The following is a 20,748-nucleotide window of genomic DNA, read 5'->3' as shown; positions in this document are numbered from 1 at the left end:
CTATTGTTATTTTTCAAGAATTAAAAAAAAAATTGGACACCTCCAATTTTAGCCATGCTGCAGTAATAAGGAATTGAGCTTAACCTGATGGCTATAAAGAACTGTAAAGGTATTAAGGATGTCAGCAGGATGTAAAGTCTCACAAGAGAATATTCAGAATGTGTATAAAATTTTTTTACATACAACAAACCACAACAGTATGACCAACCCTCAAAAGAAGAGAAGTGCCAATCATAAAATAACGTAGACATTGGAGTTAGCAGAACAGCTAATACTATATTAAAGCATCTATTATAACCATTATAGTTATGCTCCATGATGTAAAAGTAAACACTCTTGAAATGAATGGGAAGATAGATATTTTCAGTAGAGAATAAAAACTGTAAAAAAGGATGAAATGGAAATTAGAATTTAAGAACATATCTGAAATTTTTAAAATCACAGAATAAGCTCAGTAGCAGAATGAAGATAACAGTGAAAAGCATTACTGAACTTAAAGATAAGCAGTAGAAATGATCCAATCTGAAGAACAGAAAATAAAGATTGGGAAAAAAAATTAGTAGAGACTGAGGGATCTGTGGACAATATTAAAAGAGTTTAATAGTTGGGTCATTGAAATCTCAGAAGAGGAAGAAGACATTGGTGGAAAAAAATATTGAAAGAGATAATGGTCAAAAACTTTCAAATCTTTACAGCTTAAAGAAAAACACAGAGTATATGCAAAGAAAACCATGCTCAGACACATCCTAGTCAAATTGCTGGAACCAAAGGTAATGGAGAAATTTTGAAGACAGCTTGGAAAATGGTAGTGGAATAATGGTTTAAATAGCAAAAGGTTTCTCCTTAGATGCTATGATGAAACAATATAATTAAGGTAACAAAGCAAGAAAGAACAGTCAACTCAAAGTTCTATACCTAACAAAAATATCCTTCAGGAATGATAGAGTAATAAAGGTATTCTAAGCTGAGGAAAAATAAGAGAATTTATTTCCAATAGATGTACTCTAAAGAAAATGCTAGGGATCCCTGGGTGGCGCAGTGGTTTAGCGCCTGCCTTTGGCCCAGGGCGCGATCCTGGAGACTCAGGATCGAATCCCATGTCGGGCTCCCGGTGCATGGAGCCTGCTTCTCCCTCTGCCTATGTCTCTGCCTCTCTCTCTCTCTCTCTCTCTCTCTGTGTGTGTGACTATTATAAATAAATAAACAAACAAACAAACAAACAAATAAATAAATAAATACAAAGAAAATGCTAAAAGAAATTATCTGGGCTAAAAGTAAATGATATTGAGGTAAATTTAACTTTAGAAATGAAAAAGCAACACAGAGAGTAAATATTGGTTATTATAATATATTATGTTCCACTCTTGCATAACTTAAAATATTTATGGCTGTTGAAAGCAAAACTTCTAACACTGGTGGTATTTATGTAGGTATAGTAAGTACTTATCACAGGTATAACATAAAGGAGTGAGGACAAGATGAACTTTTTGGTTATAGGGCTTCTACATATTACCTCAAGTGGCTCAATATTCACTTTAAGTAATCCACAAAAAGTTAAGTATTCCCTAGTACAACTACTGAAAAAGAATGGAGAGATATAGCCAAAAAGACAGTAATAAATAAAAAACCCAGCAAATTCATCAAGAACCTACATATATTAAATGGATAGTAAGGGATGCTATGAACAAATCTGTGCCCTTAAATTCATTAACTTAGATGAAATCAACCAATTCCTTTTTTAATTTTATTATTTTTTAAAAGATTTTATTTATTCATGAGAGACACAGAAAGAGAGAGAGAGAGGGAGAGACACAGGCAGAGGGAGAAACAGGCTCGCCTCAAGGAGCCCGATGTGGGACTCAATCCCAGACCCCAGGATCACACCCTGAGCCAAAGGTAGATGCTCAACCATTGAACCACCCAGGCATCCCCAACCAATTCTTTTTAAAGATATGTAGTACCAGAACTTTAAGAAGATATAAATTACCTGAAAAGTTCTATAACTCTTAAAAAAGCTGCATTTGAAGTTAAAAACCTTCCAACAAAGAAAACTTCAGGCCCAGGTGGTTTTGCTGCTGAATTCTATCACACATTTAAGGAATAAATAATTCTAATCCTACACAGTGTCTTACTGAAAACAGAGAAGGGAACATGTCCCAATTCATTCATGAGGCCATCATTACCGATACCAAAACCAGACAAATATTTTATAAGAAAAAACTGTGAAACATTAACCCTCACGACCATAGCCATTTTGGGGTAAGTTTACCAAATTGGGTCCCTCCCATCCTGAAAGGGCCAGTAATTCATTCTCAGATTACTTCTTGGTATGGGTTCCTTTTCAGTTTGCAGAACATCAGCCAGCAAAACTGTCTAGGGACTTACAGATGCACGTTTTATAGGGTTAGAAATCCACATATTTCAACCCTCTAGGGGATCCAATTCATAGTTAAAGAAGTGCAGGAATGAACTCATGAAAATGGGATCCGTTGGTTATATCACCTGTCACATCATCCAGAAGCCGGATCCTCAAAGAATACTGGAATGGCCTACAGTAGGCACAATTGAAGCACCAGTATGGAGACAATAGTCTGCAAAGATGGGGGGGGGGGGCAGTTTATTCACTAAACCAGAGACTTTGATATGAAGCTGTGCTTGCAACAGAAAGGAGTTAGAAGTAGGAGTGGCCCCACCTATCATCATTTCCAGACAAAATGGAGGACTATGTGCTTTCCAGCCTAGAACTCTGGGCTTTCCTGAGTTAGAGGTCTAAGTTCCCAAAGGGAGCACACTCAGTCCAAGGGAGATAGTGAGTCCCATCAAACCAGTCTTCAGCTGTTGCCAGAGCACTCTGGACTCCCTGTGTTTGGGAACCAGCAGGCAATTGAGGCTGTTATTTGGTTGAGCTTGCATGTATAGTCATTCTACAAAATCTATCTGGATTTTGCAAGGACCACACTAGAGAATTAAATGAACCTGTTATAGGAACCACCCTTGTATCCTTTAGAGCTTTAGTAGTGGTATTAATCTTTGACATTCCCACCAGGTTGCAAGATTTTTGTTTACTTATTTTAAACAGCTTTATTGAGATATAATTTACATAACATACAATTCACCCTTTCAAATTGTACCATTCAGTGGTTCTTAATGTATTTATAGTGTTGTGCAACCATCAACAAAATCAACTTTTAGAACATTTTCATTAGCCTGAAAAAAAAACCCAGGCCCATTATCTGTCATTCTCCATTTTTCCCCAACATCTGCTCCTCGTCCCAGGCAACCACCAATCTACTTTCTGACTCAAGTTTGCCTATTTTGACCATTTCATGTAAATGGTTTCACACAGTATGTGGTCTTTTGTGTCTGTTTTCTTTCACTTGGCATGTTTCCAAGGTTTAACCATGTTACAGCATGTATCAGTACTTCATTTATTTTTATTTCCAAATAATATTCTATTGTATGGATAATCACATTCTATTTATCCATGAATCAGTTGATGGACATTTGGGTTGTTTCTGCTTTTTAACTATAACAAATAGCATGTGGATATATATTGTCCTTTGGAAGTATATACCTGGGAGTAGGATTGCTGGGTCGTATGAGGAAATGCCAAACTGTTTTCCAAAGTGGCTTCCACTTTACATTCTCACCAGCAGTATTTGAGTTTTGATTTCTCCACATCCTTGATAACACTTGTTGTTATCTATGTTTTTATTACAGCCCTCCTAGTGTAAAATGGTATCGCACTATGGTTTTGATTTGTATTTCTCTGATGGCTAATGATAATGAACATCTTTTCATGAGTTTATTGAACATTTGTATATCTTCTTTGGAGAAATGTCTGTTTGGATTCTTTGCCCATTTTGTAATTGGATTATTTATCTTTATTATTAAGTTGTCATAGTTCTTCGTATTTTTGGATACAAGTCCCTGTCAGATACATGATTTGCAAAAATTTTCTTCCTTTCCATGGGTTGTCTGTTTTGATTTTATTGATGGTATTCTTTGAAGCACGAAAGTTATTAATTTTGAGGATGTTCAATTTATTTTTTCTTTTATTGCTTGTGCTTTTATTGTCATATCTAATCAATGTTTTAGATGTGTTACCTTGACCAGAGGGAGAACAGTTTCAGAGGCTTCCACTTGGCTTTCTCACTTTGAGTAGCTCTTATTCCATAAGCCATAGATTCAACGTGGTGGTGGTGGTAGTGAGGGGATCCAAGTTCCAGTGTGTGAATGCCAATTTTACATTGAAAACCAGGGAAATGACTACTGGGTGGAACCACAGAACCAGTGGACTCAGTAAAAGCTGAATTTCAGCCAGGACATTTCCCCAGTACACCACTGGAGAAGTCTTTAGGAATTGACCACTACCTTAAGTCACGGACTATATGTGTCCCACTTTCTTTTCAGGGTGGGGAGCTTCTTGACAGCAGGTAAGTGTGGACTGGTCCTAAAACCCCACCACTCATACCATCTGTATTGGCTTAGGCCCTCTAAGAAACAGACACTCAGATAGAATTAGATACACAAGAGGTTTATTGGGGAAGCACCTGTGAAGGTTAAAGAAGAAGGATGCACAAATGGAAAGAGCCTTCTCATCATGATGCAGGCTAATACTTGTGCAGGGAGGGGGAAAAGGATTGGTAGGAAGAGCCCCACATTGCAGCACGGTTCTGAGAAACTCTTACCCAAGCCGATGAAGATTTTCCCAGGAAAGATTATCTGTTAGGGAAATCTTCTGTTAGGCATGAATGACCAGGCTCTAGATCCCTGCTATGCCCAGTCTTTGGGAGAAGGCCAGGAGAACATACTGGGTAGATTCAAAGTTGTGTGGTTATTTGGAGGCTATTGATCAGCTATGCAGGTTCTCTTGAAAGAGATCTAAATAGCTCAACTCTGGCTGTTAAAATTGTGATACTTAAAGGTGCATACGGTAATCCTCAAAGCAGCCACTAAAAAATTAAAATGGAAAATGATAGGCAAAAAATCAGTAAAGGAAAGAAAATGAAATATCAATAAATAATTAGTAATTTTTTAAAAAGATAAAAGGGAATAAAAGAAATAGAATAGAAATAGAAAGATGATGGTCAAAAAAAAAAAAAAGATGATGGTCATAAAACCAACCATCTCAATAAATACTGGGAAAAAAAAGAAACCCAAGATTCAACCATATGTTCTTAATAGATACGCTTTGACTATAAAGACTCAGGTCAAAAAGTAAAAGTACAAAAAAAGACCATTCAAACACTAAGCCATAAAAAAAGAAAAAGCCCCAAACAAACAAACAAAACCCTGGTAAGGCTGTACTAACATTAGATAAGTAGACTTTAGGATGAAAAGTATTACTAGAGATAAAGAGGGACATTTCATGAACATAAGAGGTCTTAGTCATCAGGAACATATACCTAATAAAAGACCTTCAAAATTATAAAGTAGAAATTGATAGATGTAGGGAATAGTTGAAGATTTTATCACTCCTCTCTCAATAATGATAAAACAACTAGACAAAAAAATGTCGGTAAATACGTAAGAGATTTGAACAACACTGTCAACCAACCCATTTGGTATGTATAGAAGACTACATCTAATACCTGAAGAATATACATTGTTTTTATATGCCTATGGAACATTCACCAAGATAGACTACATATTGGGCCATAAACAAGTTTGAATACATTTAAAAGACCTGATGTTCAACATGTTCTCTGAAAATAGAATTCAGTAATATAAATATACCTGGGAAATCCACAAATATTTGGAAATTAAGCAACATATTTTAAATAAGCCATGGATCAAAAATGAAATCATAAGGAAAATTACAAGCCCTCTTAACTGATTATTAAAGTATAACGTTATCAAAATACGGGATGAGCTAATTCAGTGCTCAGAGACAAATTTGCACCTTTAAGTGCTTACATTCAAAAGAAAAATGTTAAAATCAGTGATTTAAGAGTGATCTACCCTAGGAAAAAAAGTAGAAGAATAGAAATCAGTGAAATAGAGAATGGATAAAAAGTCAAGAAAATAAATGAAACCAAAGGTAGTTTTTTGAAAAGAATAATAATTGATATGCTATAGCTAGCCCAAATAAGAAAGAAAACTCAAATACCCACTATGAAGAATGAAAGGTACAGGGGCTCCTGGGTGGCACAGTCAGTTGAATGACTGACTCTTGGTTTCAGCTCAGGTCATGATCTTGGGGTTGTGAGATCAAGCCCCACTTTAGACTCAGCCAGGAGTCTGCTTGAGATTCTCTCTCCCTCTACCCACTCCCCCACTCTTACTCTCTAAAATAAATAAATAGTTTTTAAAAGAATAAAAGATATGTCCCACAGACAATAATAATAAAAATTAACATGGACAACTTTATGGCAATAATTTAACTTAGCTAAATGGACAGATCCTCCAAAAGCCAAAACTATATCAAAGCCAGTAGGAGTAGAAAGAGAAAATGTAGATATCTGTTAGAGGAATTTTAATTGTAATTAAAATTCAGAATTATTTAAAATTGGAATTAAAAATCTTACTATTTTTGATGATCTTGATTTTCTTTTAGAAAAGATGCTTGAAAATCGGTACTATAAGTGAGAGATATTAACACAAAAATAAGAAAGAAGCCATTTGTAAATGATAGAGCAGGTTTATATTCTTTCACTGTCTTTTATTCATTGTTTCTTTTACCATAATTTCACTATTACCAAATGTTCTAGCCAGTGTGACTTTACTCTGGGATCATAGACTGCACATTTATTTCCATCAGAACTTTGCAGATTTATTGCAACAACAACTAGATAAATCTGTGTTTAGATCAATGCTAATTCATCACAGCTAGAAAAGAACTGAAAACACATGGTGATTTAGTATTTTCTGTACAAAGGACATTATTATGTGTGGTCCTCTACTTTCCTCTTTGTCATTTATATCATTATTTATACATAGCACAGAATGTTTTCAATTGAATGTATTCACATAAAATAGCTTTTGAGGTAATCCTTTACAGTCAAAACTTGGCTATTGGGCATTTAACCAAATGGAAATTGTGGTCAGAAGTTGAAGGGAGCCTTTATGTATCTTTGAGAAAACATGAAGTTCAAAGAAAGTTTTTGCGGAGAACGGTTACTGGTAGATTAACAAACAGGAAAGACTCCAAATTGAAGTTAATGCTTCATAGCAAATTGTAGTAAGATCTACACTTAGAGTTAGCTGCTCAGATGAGACTAAAGGAGGCAAGTTATGGGAGCGAAGAACATTGGGCACATTAGGGGCAATGTACGTTGTGTACTCTGTGAGTGAACACAGTGCATGAGCGTCTGAAAAAGCTCACTCCATTCCTCATATTCCTGTGGTACTTGGTTTGTATCCTTAGTAGTCATACTCAGTATATGATACAGTGGACCCTTGAACAACACAGGTTTGAACTGCGTGGATCCACTTAAATGGCAGATTGTTTTTCTTTTTTTATAAATATGGTACAGTACTATAAATGTATTTCTCTTCCTTATGATTTTCTTAATAATATTTTCTTTCCTCTAACTTATTTTAAGAATGTATTTAATATATATAACATACACAATAAACAGTAAGCACACTATCTTGATTTATGTTTATCTGTAAGACACTGGTTAACAGTAGACCATTAGCAGTTAAGTTTTGGGGGAGTTCAACATTATACACAGATTTTCAACTGTACCCCTAGCCCCCATATTGTTCAAGGGCCAACTGTATTTACATAATGTATCTATGTTCATGCATATGATCTGTAGGGAAACACAGATCTAAAAATGTGGGAAAACAGGGTCCTCTCTGTTGTGCATACTATACCATCCTGGGTGAACTCTGTGTCTGAGTCTGAGGAGCCCCTTTTCTGAGCATATTACTTGTTTGTCATAGTTGGCTTTTCAAAGTGGTAAAATTTTCTTTTTTTCTACCTGCCTAGTAGAGACCCTGGTTCTGGAAATTTGGATAAAACAGTTATTGATGTATGAAATATATATATAATGAATTATATATGTTTTAAGAGAAATAAAATCAGTATAATTTAATTACTATAAAAACGCCACTGTGCGATTTTCTGGTATTATTTCCTATGTGTTTTTATCCATATATTTATACTCTTCTACCTCTACATACACACACAAAACTGGTGTGAGAGTTTTCTATATTTGTTTCCAGGTACTTTGGTGGTGCTTGCTATTGAGATGGCCACAGCCCCTCAACAAAGCTCACTGTCTCCTGTGGACCCCTATGAACATGTTTCTCAAAATAAGTGCCAGTGTACTGAGCATTATGAAAGGGGAAACACCAGATTCTAGGAAGTATCAGGGAGATGTTAGGAAATTTAGCCCCTCTGACGAAGTGTACCACTTAGGGTGCTTTTGGTTTCAAGTAATAGATTGATGCAACAACTCATATTGGCTTAACCAATAAGCACATTTATTATCTCTAATCGTAAGAATCATACATAGAGGAATGTAGGTGACCACAGCAGCTGAACAGTCATGTGTGACCCACCCTCTCTGGGATTCTCTTGGCTTTCTCTCCAGGTCACAAGATGCTTGCAGCAGTTCCAAACATCATAGCCTCACACAATGATATCCGTAGGTAGAAAAAGGAGCATTTCCCCCCCATGCATCTCTTTTAAAAAGGGAAGCATCCTTTCTGAAAGGTCTTCCAGGAGACTTTGAGATTCTTACCTCTTGGGGCTAGAATTGTGTCATTTATTATTTCTAACCCAGTTTTTGGTATGGAGAATGGAATAAAAGGCTTAGAAGAATCAGGATTCAGCCCCTGGGGGTGGGGAGTGGCCATCTATCCCTGACATACATTGTCATTGTCATCCACTATTTGAATAAAATCAGAATTCTTTTAGATAGGAAGAAGAAGTGGGGGACATCCCATTAATAAAGCACTGAATAAATTATGGTACAGCCATACAATGAAATCCTCATCAGCTATTTGAGAAGAAACATGTACATGTATTAATAGAGTATTAGTTTCAAAATATACTAGTGAAGGAACAAAGGCACAGAACATTGTATGATGTATCTATTTGTGTAAAGACAGAAACAAAAAAATGCTTTCTCATATGCTGGTATTTGCATAAAATATTTCTAGAAGGACCTAAGAAACCACAGTATTTTCTCTGAGGATGGGACAAGAATAAGAACATTTTAATTTACTGTATCTTTTTTACTGTTTGGATATTTCCCCCATGACTATGTATCTATATTTTTATATTTGTTGATGAAAATAACTATATAGAGAAAGCAGACATAAAACATGTAAATAAAAATGCCAAGATACTTTCTATTTATATGCTTTATGCTTGTCAAAATACCTTTCTGGGGCACCTGGATAGCTCAGTCAGTTAAGCATCTGACTCTTGATTTCAGCTCAAGTCATGATCTCAGTGTTGAGATCGAGCCCTGTGTTGGGCTCCATGCTGGGCATGGAGCCTGCTTAAGATTGTCTCTCTCCCTCTGCTCCCCCACTTGCCCTTTCTCTCTAAAAAGAGAGAGAGAGGGGATCCCTGGGTGGCTCAACGGTTTGGCACCTGCCTTCGGCCCAGGGCGCGATCCTGGAGTCCCGGGATTGAGTCCCACATCGGGCTCCCGGCATGGAGCCTGCTTCTCTCTCCTCCTGTGTCTCTGCCTCTCTCTCTCTCTCTATCATAAATAAATAAATAAATCTTTAAAAAAATAAAATAAAAGAGAGAGAGAGAGAGAGAAAATAAAAATACCTATCTAATTCATTTAACTTTTACACAATGTTATTTTAAAATGGACTTAGGACATACATCCACATAAAAACTTGTATGTGAATGTTCATAGCATCATTAATCATTATGGTCAAAAAGTAGAAACAACCAAATGGCTATCAACAAATGGATGGATGCACAAAATGGGATTTATACAAACAATGGGGTATTTTTCAGCTGTAAGAAGAAATGAAGTACTGATGCATACTACAACATGGGTGAATCCCAAGAAAGTAGCAAGAAGCCAATTACAAAAGACCACATATTATACAATTCCACTTACATTAAATGTCTAGAATAGATGAATTCTCTAGAGATAAAAAGTAGATTGGAGGTGGTCTGAGACTGGAGATCTTGAGGAGGAATTAGGAGTGACTGCTAAGGGGCATGGGGTTTCTTTTTGAGGTGATGAAAATGTTCTAAAATCATGACAGTTGCACACTTTATGAAAATATTAAAAACCATTAAATTGTACGCTTTCAATGGGTCAATCATATGGTTTGTGAAATATATCTCAATAAAGCTACTTTTTGAAATGTACCTGCATTGTTTTTTTCCCTGCATCCACCAGTAGAATTTCCGGGAACATTACTTCAGATTCCTTATGAACACTGTAGAATAAATCGACATTTACCAATACTTTGATTCTTCTTCGAATTTTTGGTTACTCCTCTGGCAATTTTTTTTCTCTATCATTTTTTGCATTTATAGACTTACATGCTAATTTTTTCCCCCAAAAATCCATCACTAGCATTTTAGTTTTTGCTTCTTCTGCCTTCACCTTTCCTGTAAATATGACCCTGTAAACTCTTTTTGTGTAACCATAGCTTTACTCCTAATAAATTTCTAAGAATTATCTCATCAAAAAATTCACACATAGCTTAAAAATGAGATCACATAAAGGGGCTCATGATAGAAAATGACAGACTCTAGCACCCCTCTCCCTCTTGCTATTCCCGCTTCCCAGGAGAAACCACTTTTCAACTGTTTCTGTTTGTTATGCTGACCGTTATTCCCATATCACTGAACAGCTCACACATCCATGTTCCAAACTGACTTCAAACCATGACAGATGAATAAATAGCCAGCTTATGTTTGGCCAGTAGTTTAGTCCCTCATGGGATTCTAGGTTGAAAATAATTTTTCCTCAGAAGCTTGAAGGCATCCAAAAAAAAAAAAAAAAAAAAAGAAGAAGAAGAAGAAGAAGAAGAAGAAGCTTGGAAGCATGGCTTCATGATAACATTGTTGTCTATCATGCTGCTGCTGAAAAGTCTGATTCTTATTCTTTTAGGGGTGATTCTTTTGTCTTTCTCTGAAATGTTTGATAATTATTCTAGTGTTTTAAAATTTCACAGGGATATGCCTTGTGTGTACAGTTCTAAATTCATTGTGTTGGGCCGTTGATAAACATTTCAATTTAAAGACTACTGGTTCCTTAAAGCTCTGAACATTTGTGTAAGTAATTGTTTTAATAATTTTCTTCCCAAATTATCATTTGAGGATTCCAACTGGTTGGATTCAGTTACCTAGACTGATTCTTCCTCAACCAGAATTCTTCATGTGAACCAGAGAACACAGAAAATGGTTTGACTGACTGTTTTCTCATGCCTTTCAAGTGTGATCTTACCCAGTACCATGCTAGATACAGAGAGAAATTAACTATGTTATATACAGTAAATGTCTTAAGATATAGGGGTCAGAAAATTTATTTTTTTTTGAAGGTTTTATTTATTTGAGAGAGAGAGTGCATGAGCAGGGGGAGAGGGGCAGAGGGAGAGAAAGAAGCAGACTTCCCACTGACAAGGGACCCTGATGTGGGGCTTGATCCCAGGACCCTGAGATCAAAGTCAGATGCTTAACCAACTGAGCTACCCAGGTCCCCCTAGCAAACTTTTTTATAAAAGAGACAGATAGTAAATACTTTAGTTTATGGGCCTATTATGTAGCTACTTATATATCCATTTAAAATGTAACCATTTTAAAATTTTAAAATATTACTATTTCATGGGCTGTTTAAAAAAAAAGCAAAAAATAAAAAAAATAAATTTTTTTTTTTTTTTTAAAAAGCAGGTGGCTGGCTGGGTTTGGCCAGCAGCCATAGTTTTCTCAACTTCTACTTTAGGGCACTAGGGTTCAGTTTTTTCACTGAATTCTGAGGATTCAGAAAATCCTTTTTTACTTCCTCTCATACTTTCTCCAACTTAGCTTATTGTTCTTTTGAGAGATTCTTTGCAAATTTACTTTACGTTGTTTATATTTGAATTCAGTGGTCATTTTTATTTCCAACGCCTCTTTGTTCTCTACTTGTTCCCTCTTTATAGTCTCCTGTTTTGCTTTATGGATTCAGAGCTTTCTCAAATATTTCTATTTATACTTTTTAAAAATGTCTTCTGTTATTTCCTAAATCATTTGTTTTTCCTTTAGGGACAGTTTTTCTGTTTGTACCTCTGTGATCTTTGGTATCTAATCATACTAAAAGGTGATACAATAGGAAACATCACCTATTCTATACATACAAGGTGTAAACATTCAACAATTACATGTTACATTTTTAGCGTCCATTTAAGTTTTACATATTAAAACTGGTGGTTGCCTTTTCGTAAGACCTCTAACTGAAATCAGATGCAAAGAGAAACTGATGATGTGGGTGTCTGTGACCATCCAGAGGTCAAGTGTATTATGAGCATTCTCATTAGGGGGATTGCATTATTTTGAGTTTTCAGCCTCTGCTCTGCTTACTGCTTTCATCCCTACCTCATCTATTCAATGGGGAGTTGTTGAAATTGCCCACTTGCTGAAATTGCCCTCATTATCTTTGCTGTAATGGTTTTATACCTCTTATGAACTCCTTTACTATTACTTAAATGGGATCTCAGGAGGGGGAGGATAAATATTCATGTTCAGGCTGTCATTTTGAATTAGTATTCTCACCACACATGTTAAATTGTATTGTTGCACTTATTGTGTGTCTCAGATACAGGAAACAACATCATATGTCATTTATGGTATTTCAGTAGGGAAATAGCACATGTCCTCTATTAACTTTGATAAAAAGGAAGATTGTAGTGTTGTAATAGCCGAAAACAGAGAAGTACAAGTGACTGGGGTGGTAAGGCTTTAAGGAGGATTTGACATCTGAACTAAGGCTTGAACATAAAGTAGAGAAGGTGTTTCAAGTGGAGACTTCAGCATGTATTGAAGCACGGTAAGTGGTGAGTCGTCTGTTTCTAAAGTCATTAGAACACAGTATATATGTATGTTTGGGTTGGCAGGTGGACAGTTGTTGGAGACAAGGCTGGACAGGCAAATTGGACTCAGATCATGAGGGATCATTCCGTGCTCTTTGGATTTCATTGTTTAGGCCATTGGGAACAACTTTTGAGTAGGTCAGTAAAGATAGCCTAGACAGTCTTTTGGGTAAGTCAATCCACTTACAGTAGGAAAAATAAAAAGATACGATAGTTGATGTAGCAAATCCTGTTAGGAAGCTAAATTAAATGCTAACCCAAGACAGCAGAGGCCTTATTAGATCAGCTATTATACCTATTTTCTTAGCAATATTTGTCAAACTTCTACAGTATCTGCCAGGTACTTTGATAGACACTAAGACTTTTGATTTTTTTCCTCAAAATGTTTTTCATGGCCTTTCTCCCTTCCTTTTTTCACTGAGACCATCTCAGGCAAAGCTCTCATGCACACTTCATGCTTGAGTCCCTAGAACCACAGTCCCTATGGACTCCAGGGTTCCTCTCCAGCCCAATTTATTTTGTGTATCACTGACAAAATAATATTACATATGATCTACATCATGTCATTTTTCCTTTAAAAGGTTCATTTTCTTCCATATCAAGTCATAACTTCTTTTCTGGATTTCAGTACCCTCAGCCTCGCTGTAGCCTAAGTAATCAAAATTTTTTGCCAGTTTCTAATACAAAAATGTTATCACTTTGATCTCCTGAGAGCATGCTCATTCTGCCCCCATGTCTTTCCTCATGTGATCTCCTTGCTGTGAATGTTCTGTATATTTTCTTATTCAAATTCTTCCCATAATTAAGTTTCATCTCCTCCCCAAATTCCTCTATATCTTCTTAGAAAAGATTATTGTCTTACATTGCTTTTCTATTCCCATGGTATCTCACCCTTGACTGGGGCTTCCATCCCCATTGTTGCTCCATGGTCACAATGTGACTGTAAGAGAGCCAGCTGTCTTAACCAAGGCAGGAAGAGAAATGCAAGGGCAGAAGGGACATCTCTCCCAGCTGAGTCAGCTTCATTTAAAGACCTCTCCCAGAAGCCCATCCAATGACTGCCAGTAGGTTGGCCTCTGGTTGTTTCTGGATGTAAGGAAACCATTTTTAGATAGACATATTCAGAATGCCAATGTTGAACAAGTCCAGAAGGCACTATTTGTAGAGAAAATAATACATAAAATAGAATGGAGCATTTGCTATTTTGATCTAGGTGATGATGACACAGTAAACGTATATAAAAAAGTCATCAGGCTGTGGCTAACAGACACATGAAAAGATGCTCCACATCACTAATCATCAGGGAAATGCAAATCAAAACCATGATGAGATACCAGAATGGCTAAAATAAGAAACACAAGAGACAACAAATGTTGGTGAGGATGTGGGAAAAAAAGAACCCTTGTACATTGTTGATGGGAATGCAAACTAATGCAGCCACTGTGGAAAACAGTGTGGAGGTTCCTCAAAGAAAAAATAGAATGACCATATGATCCAGTTCTGGGTGTTTACCCAAAAAATATGAAAACACTAGTTCTAAAAGATACATGCATCCCTAAGTTTACTGCAGCATTATTTACAATAGCCAAAATATGGAAGCAACCCAAGTGTCCATCAACAGATGCATGGATAAAGAAGACTGGTGTGTGTGTGTGTGTGTGTGTGTGTGTGTGTATTATATGTATATAATATATATATTAGAATATTACTCCACCATAAACAAAAACTAAAATCTTGCCATTTGCAACAACATGGATGGATCTAGAGGGTAGAATGCTAAGCAGAATAAATGAATCAGAGAGACAAATACCATATGATTTCACGCATATGTGGAATTTAAGAAACAAAACAAATGAACAAAGAAAAAAATGAAACAAACTGAAAAATAGACTTTTAAATATAGAAAACAAACTGATGGTTATAAGGGGGAAGTGGGTGGGGGGATGGGTTAAACAGGTAAAGAGGATTAAGGAGTGCACTTGTGATGAGCACTCAGTAATGTGTGGAAGTGTTGAATCACTACGTTGTACACCTGAAATTAATATACATTGTATGTTAATTATACTGGAATTAAAATTTTTAAAAACACATAAAGAAAAAATGGGCTCAATATTAAGAATATACTAAGAGGGGATCCCTGGGTGGCGCAGCATTTTAGCGCCTGCCTTTGGCCCAGGGCGCGATCCTGGAGGCCAGGGATCGAATCCCACGTCGGGCTCCCGGTGCATGGAGCCTGCTTCTCCCTCTGCCTGTGTCTCTGCCTCTCTCTCTCTCTCCCCCTGTGTGTGACTATCATAAGTAAATAAAAAATTTTTAAAAAAGAATATACTAAGAAAAATAGAAACAATGAAAAATTAGTAAGGATGTAGAGAATCTGAATAAATAAACTGAATAAAATTGATCTAACAAAAGTTTATCATACGTTGCTGCCTAATATAAAAAGTTTCAACGATTTGAGTTGGCATTGGAATGTTTACATATCTGGCTCTTTATCAGGCCCTGGAAAATCTCAATAAATGAAAAAAATAAAGACTGCATTTACTTTTAATAATTCCTCCTTACATTATTATAGTATGTATTTTATACATTTTAATGCCTTTTTATTACAGATGCATCTTCATTGTAAACACTAAATATTGTGGATTGAACCTGTAGTCCTATGCAATATTTTCTCCTATGAAATATTTTTTTGTGTGTGTTAATACAATTACTTTTTTTTCTTTTTGTATCATTTACTTCATATGCTGAAATATTTTAGCAGATGTGGAAGGGTCAGCTTTGAAAAATAAAATAAATAAAATAAATAAAATCATCCTGTAAGTGAAAACTCAGTATATATTTTTTTGACTGATAGTATCCTTTATATGGTAGAAGCAAAACACAGTTTTATCAAGTCAGTACTGAAAAGGATTCTGAACACCAGTTTCCATAAAATCAGTATCCAATTTGGGTAGTTCTAACTTGATAAATAAGAACTCAGCAAATAAGGTTGATAATAACAAGTTAAAATATAACCTATATTTTTTAATGTAGACATTTAAATAATTTTTTGAAATTTTATTTTCCATTCTTTTATTCTATTTTAGAGAAAAATGTAAAAATAAGCACCCAAATCCACTTCATTGTTGTGGTAAAACTTGATTGGGTTGATTGTTCATTTGTTTTTAAAGAAAGGTTGTGTTTTTCTTACTTAGGTCCATCCTCAGCAGCACCGGCTTCTTTTTGAAGTATTTGATGAAAATCGATTGGTAAGTTACATTGTACTAGTGTGAAATACGAAGCAAGGTTATATCTCAACTACAGCATCAAGTAGTGAGCTGGGAATCTGTGATGTTGCAGATGACCTAAGGATGGTTGTGGAGGCTCTGGGCAAAATGGGGAAGTAGATAAAATTTTTTTTCCTCCTTCCTAGTGCTACTTTGTATTCTTCCACTTTCCTCCCAAGCACCTCTCTTTTTGTCAGTTCTCAACAGATTGCAGTCTTACTCAAGACCTCTTGCACGACCTAACCGAATGGCAGGAGAGCTGGCCTGTTTGTCTTGCCTTTCCCTCACACTCATCCAGCGTGGGGTGGTGTGGTGTGGTGGGTATGCCCAGGCTCAGGGAGCCTTCTCCCAAAGGGCTACACCTGTGCCTCCTCACTGCAGTGGATTTCTTTGCCCCATTCACTCTCTCCTCCCCTACCCTTCTACAAAGGAAGACCATCTGTCCTCAGTTACACTAATAAAGTCCTCTAAAGGACTGCCAGCTCTTACACAGGGAAAGAGAGAAAGAGAAAGAAAAGAAAAAGCAAAGTTAAGCCTTATTTGTTTTATTTTTGTGAAATGGTAGTTCTAATTCCTGATTTCCTAAAAACTATCTTGAAGTCTTATCCTTTTCCTAATTTTGTCTCTTAGGAATGCTATTTCAAGACCTTTTCTTAGCAACTTATATATATATATATTTTAAAACTGTAAGATTTTAACATGAAGGTGTAAGAATATTGTTATGTATTCAAGGCATATCAGTTATTAAACAGAAGCACCAACAAAGAAACAATCATTCACATTTTGGCTAACAAAGAAACTGAATTTTTAAAATTTGTTTTTAGTGTCGGACTACATAACATATTTTTTCCTTCTCAAAAAATGATAACTAGTAATGGAAGATACTGCAAATGAAATCTAGTCATTAGCAATCATAATAAGCAAAAGTGCTTTTTATCACCAAAGGTGACTTCATTACTAACTGCCTCTAATTTTTTGAGGCTGAGTGACATGAAAGATATTGATGTTTGGTTATCAGATATGGTCAGGTGCAGAGCCTTTGGTTTTCTATTTGTATTTTTTTATTTTTCTATAGAACAAAGATTTTTTCCCCTTCTGTCTCTACAGATTTGTTTCCCTTCTAGATGAGACCATGTGAAATTTAGTATTTGCATTTTTATTTTTATTTTTTAAAAGATTTTATTTATTTATTCATGAGAGACACAGAGAGAAAGAGAGAGGCAGACACATAGGCAGAGGGAGAAGCAGGCTCCATGCAGGGAACCTGAAGTGAGACTCCATCCTCGGTCTCCAGGAACACACCCTGGACTGAAGGTGGCGCTAAACCGCTGAGCCACCTGGGCTGCCCCGTATTTGTATTTTTTAAATCATGAAATAAACACACAAAAAGTCTATGTAATATAAATCCTTTATTTTTTTAACATATTTTTTTTAAATTTGAAAGCAAGAGAGCAAGCAGGAAGAGGGATAGAGAAAAGGAGAAGCAAGAGGCAGACTCCCCTGCTGAGAGGGAGCCCAGCATGGAAATTCTGGGATCATGACCTGAGCTGAATGTAGATGCTTAACCAACTGAGCCATCCAGGCGCACCCTAAATCCTTATTTTAAATAATAAGACAAATATTTGTGCACTTATTATTCAACTTACAAACTAGAACATTACCAAAATCTACAACCCTTCTTTTGCCCTCCCCAGCAGCATCTCCTTTTCTTCCTCCAAATATAATATAAATTCTTACTTTATTTTTTAAAATATTACATTTTAATGCTTTGCTGAATATTGTGCTTATCATTGCTTTGAAAAAACTTGTTTATCATGTATATATATATCCCTGAGTATAGTTTCCTTTTGCATTTTTTTGAACTTATTAAAATATCATCACTCAATATATTCCTTTCTGACATGTTAACATGCCGTTTAGGGTATCAACGTTGGATACTCTGCTGTGCATTAGAAATATAGCTTTTCTCAAGAAGTTCACTTCACTGGGAAAAGGAAGCAAGAAATAATTAGAACAGGGTAGTGTGTGTCATTCTAATCATCTGATTTCTTGTTAGTCCTAGCAGGTAATTGAAGTGTACATATCACCTGAGATGTTATAGAAACTAAAGCCATTGGTAGAGTAACAGGCTTGATTGTATAGCAGTAAATGTCCTGTGCTGGTGTAAATGTCATTTACATTTATTGCCCTATAGCATTCACAACCAAATTAAGAACATACCCTTTTCCTAGCAATTTCTCTTTGAAAATGTTCGGTGAAGAGCACAGATAAAATTTTAAGCAGAAACAATTTCTGGTCCTCTGGAAAATATTTGTAATATAAGTGTTATTTGTTTTTGAAAAAGAGTAGTCTTGTGTCCCTCTTGTTTAGTCAATTTTAAGACCTAAGGGTTATAAACTAGCAGTTTGGTGATGATATAGTGGTGGTGATGACAGTAATGGCACGTTTCAGAATGATGTGGCTTGAAATGAATTCTACCCCCGATGCAAAAGTTAGTGCTTCTGGGATCCCTGGGTGGCGCAGTGGTTTGGCGCCTGCCTTTGGCCCAGGGCGCGATCCTGGAGACCCGGGATCGAATCCCACGTCGGGCTCCCGGTGCATGGGGCCTGCTTCTCCCTCCGCCTGTGTCTCTGCCTCTCTCTCTCTCTCTCTCTCTGTAACTATCATAAATAAATAAATAAAAAATTAAAAAAAAAAAAAAGTTAGTGCTTCTTTGTCCCTGAGCTAAGAGATAACACCTGCACACATCCAGCCTCTGAAGCTTTAGGAAATGCCTATATTCTATATCTTTTTTTTATTTATTTATTTTTTTATTTATGATAGTCACAGAGAGAGAGAGAAGCAGAGACACAGGCGGAGGGAGAAGCAGGCTCTATGCACCGGGAGCCTGATGTGGGATTCGATCCCGGGTCTCCAGGATCGCGCCCTGGGCCAAAGGCAGGCGCCAAACCGCTGCGCCACCCAGGGATCCCCGAGCCTATATTCTATATTCTTTTTTTTTAATTCTATATTCTGAATGGAGATACTGTGATTAAATTTAGTGGTCATATTAGTCAGAGTTCTCCAGAGAAACAAAACCAACAGGAGATACACACACACACACACACACACACACACACACACACACACAGAATAATAAAGAGAGAGAGGGATGGGGAGAGAAGTTGAGAAAGATTGATTTGTTTTAAGGAATTGGTTCATGTGATTGTGGAGGCTGGCAAGTCTGAAATCTGTGGGCTGGGACTAGCAGGTTGAATATCCAGGTAAGAGTGGATGTCACAGTCTTGAATCTGAAATCTGTAAGGCAAGCCTGGAAGCTGGAAACTTAGGCAAGGTTTCTATGTTGTAATGGAAAGTGGAATGAAATGGAATTGTTTCTTCTTCAGGAAACCTGTCTTTGCTCTTAAGGCCTTTAGCTGTTAATGAAGCCCACCACATCATGGAGGGTAATCTGCTTTACTCAAAATCTACTGGTTTAAATGTTAATCACATCTGAAAAATACCTTCATAGCAACATCTGGACAGCTGTTTGACTAAATAGCTGGGCAAAAGAGCCTAGCCAAGTTGATATATGCAATTAATCATCACAGTGGGCTTTGGCCTTCAAAGTTCTAGTCAATCATTAGGGCTATCCAGGGTCGATCCCTGACATTTAGATCATCACATTATTTTCTGTATATATAATCAATAACCAAACTCTCAGAATGTGGGGTCCTGAGCTCCAATCTGATCCTAAGGTATTATGTATTTAATTCCAGAATGTGAAATTCTACAAGACTTGCATAGATTACTCCCAAGTGAGGGCTGTCACCACTCTCCAGCTCTTCACTCACGTTTAAGGTTGATGCTCCTCTTTTGGAATATCTTTGGCTAAGGGGCTCCATTTTGCCCCAGGTTCTCCACTTAACTGCTCTAATGGTGGTACAGGTCCCCCAGGTATAGGTTCTGTGCAATCCCAGGCCAGAGCCAGCAACACAAACTCTTCAGCCTTTCTACAGCCAAAATTCAGACTGGCTGGCTGGGAAGTGCATGTGATTCTCTCATCTTACTTTTCCTTGGCTGAGGCCCTCCTTGAAAGAAGGCCCTCCTTCTATCATCATTCCTTCTTGTGCGGCTGGGTGCTTTTTGATACTTCTTCAGAAGCAATAGCTGGATCAACGTTTGGGGGGAAAAACACTGAAAGAAAGCATTTCTGTCCATCCATTTAGCCTCTTCTGGTGTTTCTCAGTGGTACCCACCATGAGCCCAGGAAGATCAGAAGAAATCTGTAGTTATGGTTCTAACACTCTGGAAGCTTGAAATCTAGTTAGGGCACATAAAACTGATGTTTCCAGTGAAGCTTACCAAAGAGAAAACATTTATCTAGCCAAATATCGGAGGCTTATTATTTTATATCAACAACCAGAAAAGTTTTGCCTGTTAACTAAAAGTTTTAGGCCACAGGCATGAGCAGTTAGATCTCATTAATCAGCCT

The 20,748-nt window shown here is 36.6% G+C and overlaps 1 protein-coding gene across 5 annotated transcripts in view; it reads left to right on the top strand.

Moving 5' to 3' along the window:
• Positions 1-20,748, top strand: part of NEDD4 (NEDD4 E3 ubiquitin protein ligase) — a 120,957-nt gene that overhangs the window by 26,070 nt on the left and 74,139 nt on the right. For 3 of the 5 annotated variants that reach the window (XM_025996814.2, XM_072738587.1, XM_025996931.2), the window contains one exon: positions 16,203-16,256. In XM_025996814.2, coding sequence (XP_025852599.1) covers positions 16,203-16,256 — 54 coding nt within the window. Of the gene's footprint in view, positions 1-11,115; positions 11,216-12,824; positions 12,966-16,202; positions 16,257-20,748 lie in introns of those variants that run through there. The other 2 variants (XM_072738589.1, XM_072738588.1) reach the window with 2 other exon arrangements.

This window comes from Vulpes vulpes, chromosome 15 (assembly GCF_048418805.1).
Source record: "Vulpes vulpes isolate BD-2025 chromosome 15, VulVul3, whole genome shotgun sequence".
NCBI classification, from domain to species: Eukaryota; Metazoa; Chordata; class Mammalia; order Carnivora; family Canidae; genus Vulpes; species Vulpes vulpes.
Note: the sequence above shows the minus strand (reverse complement) of the source record. Positions and strands in the feature narration are given on the sequence as shown.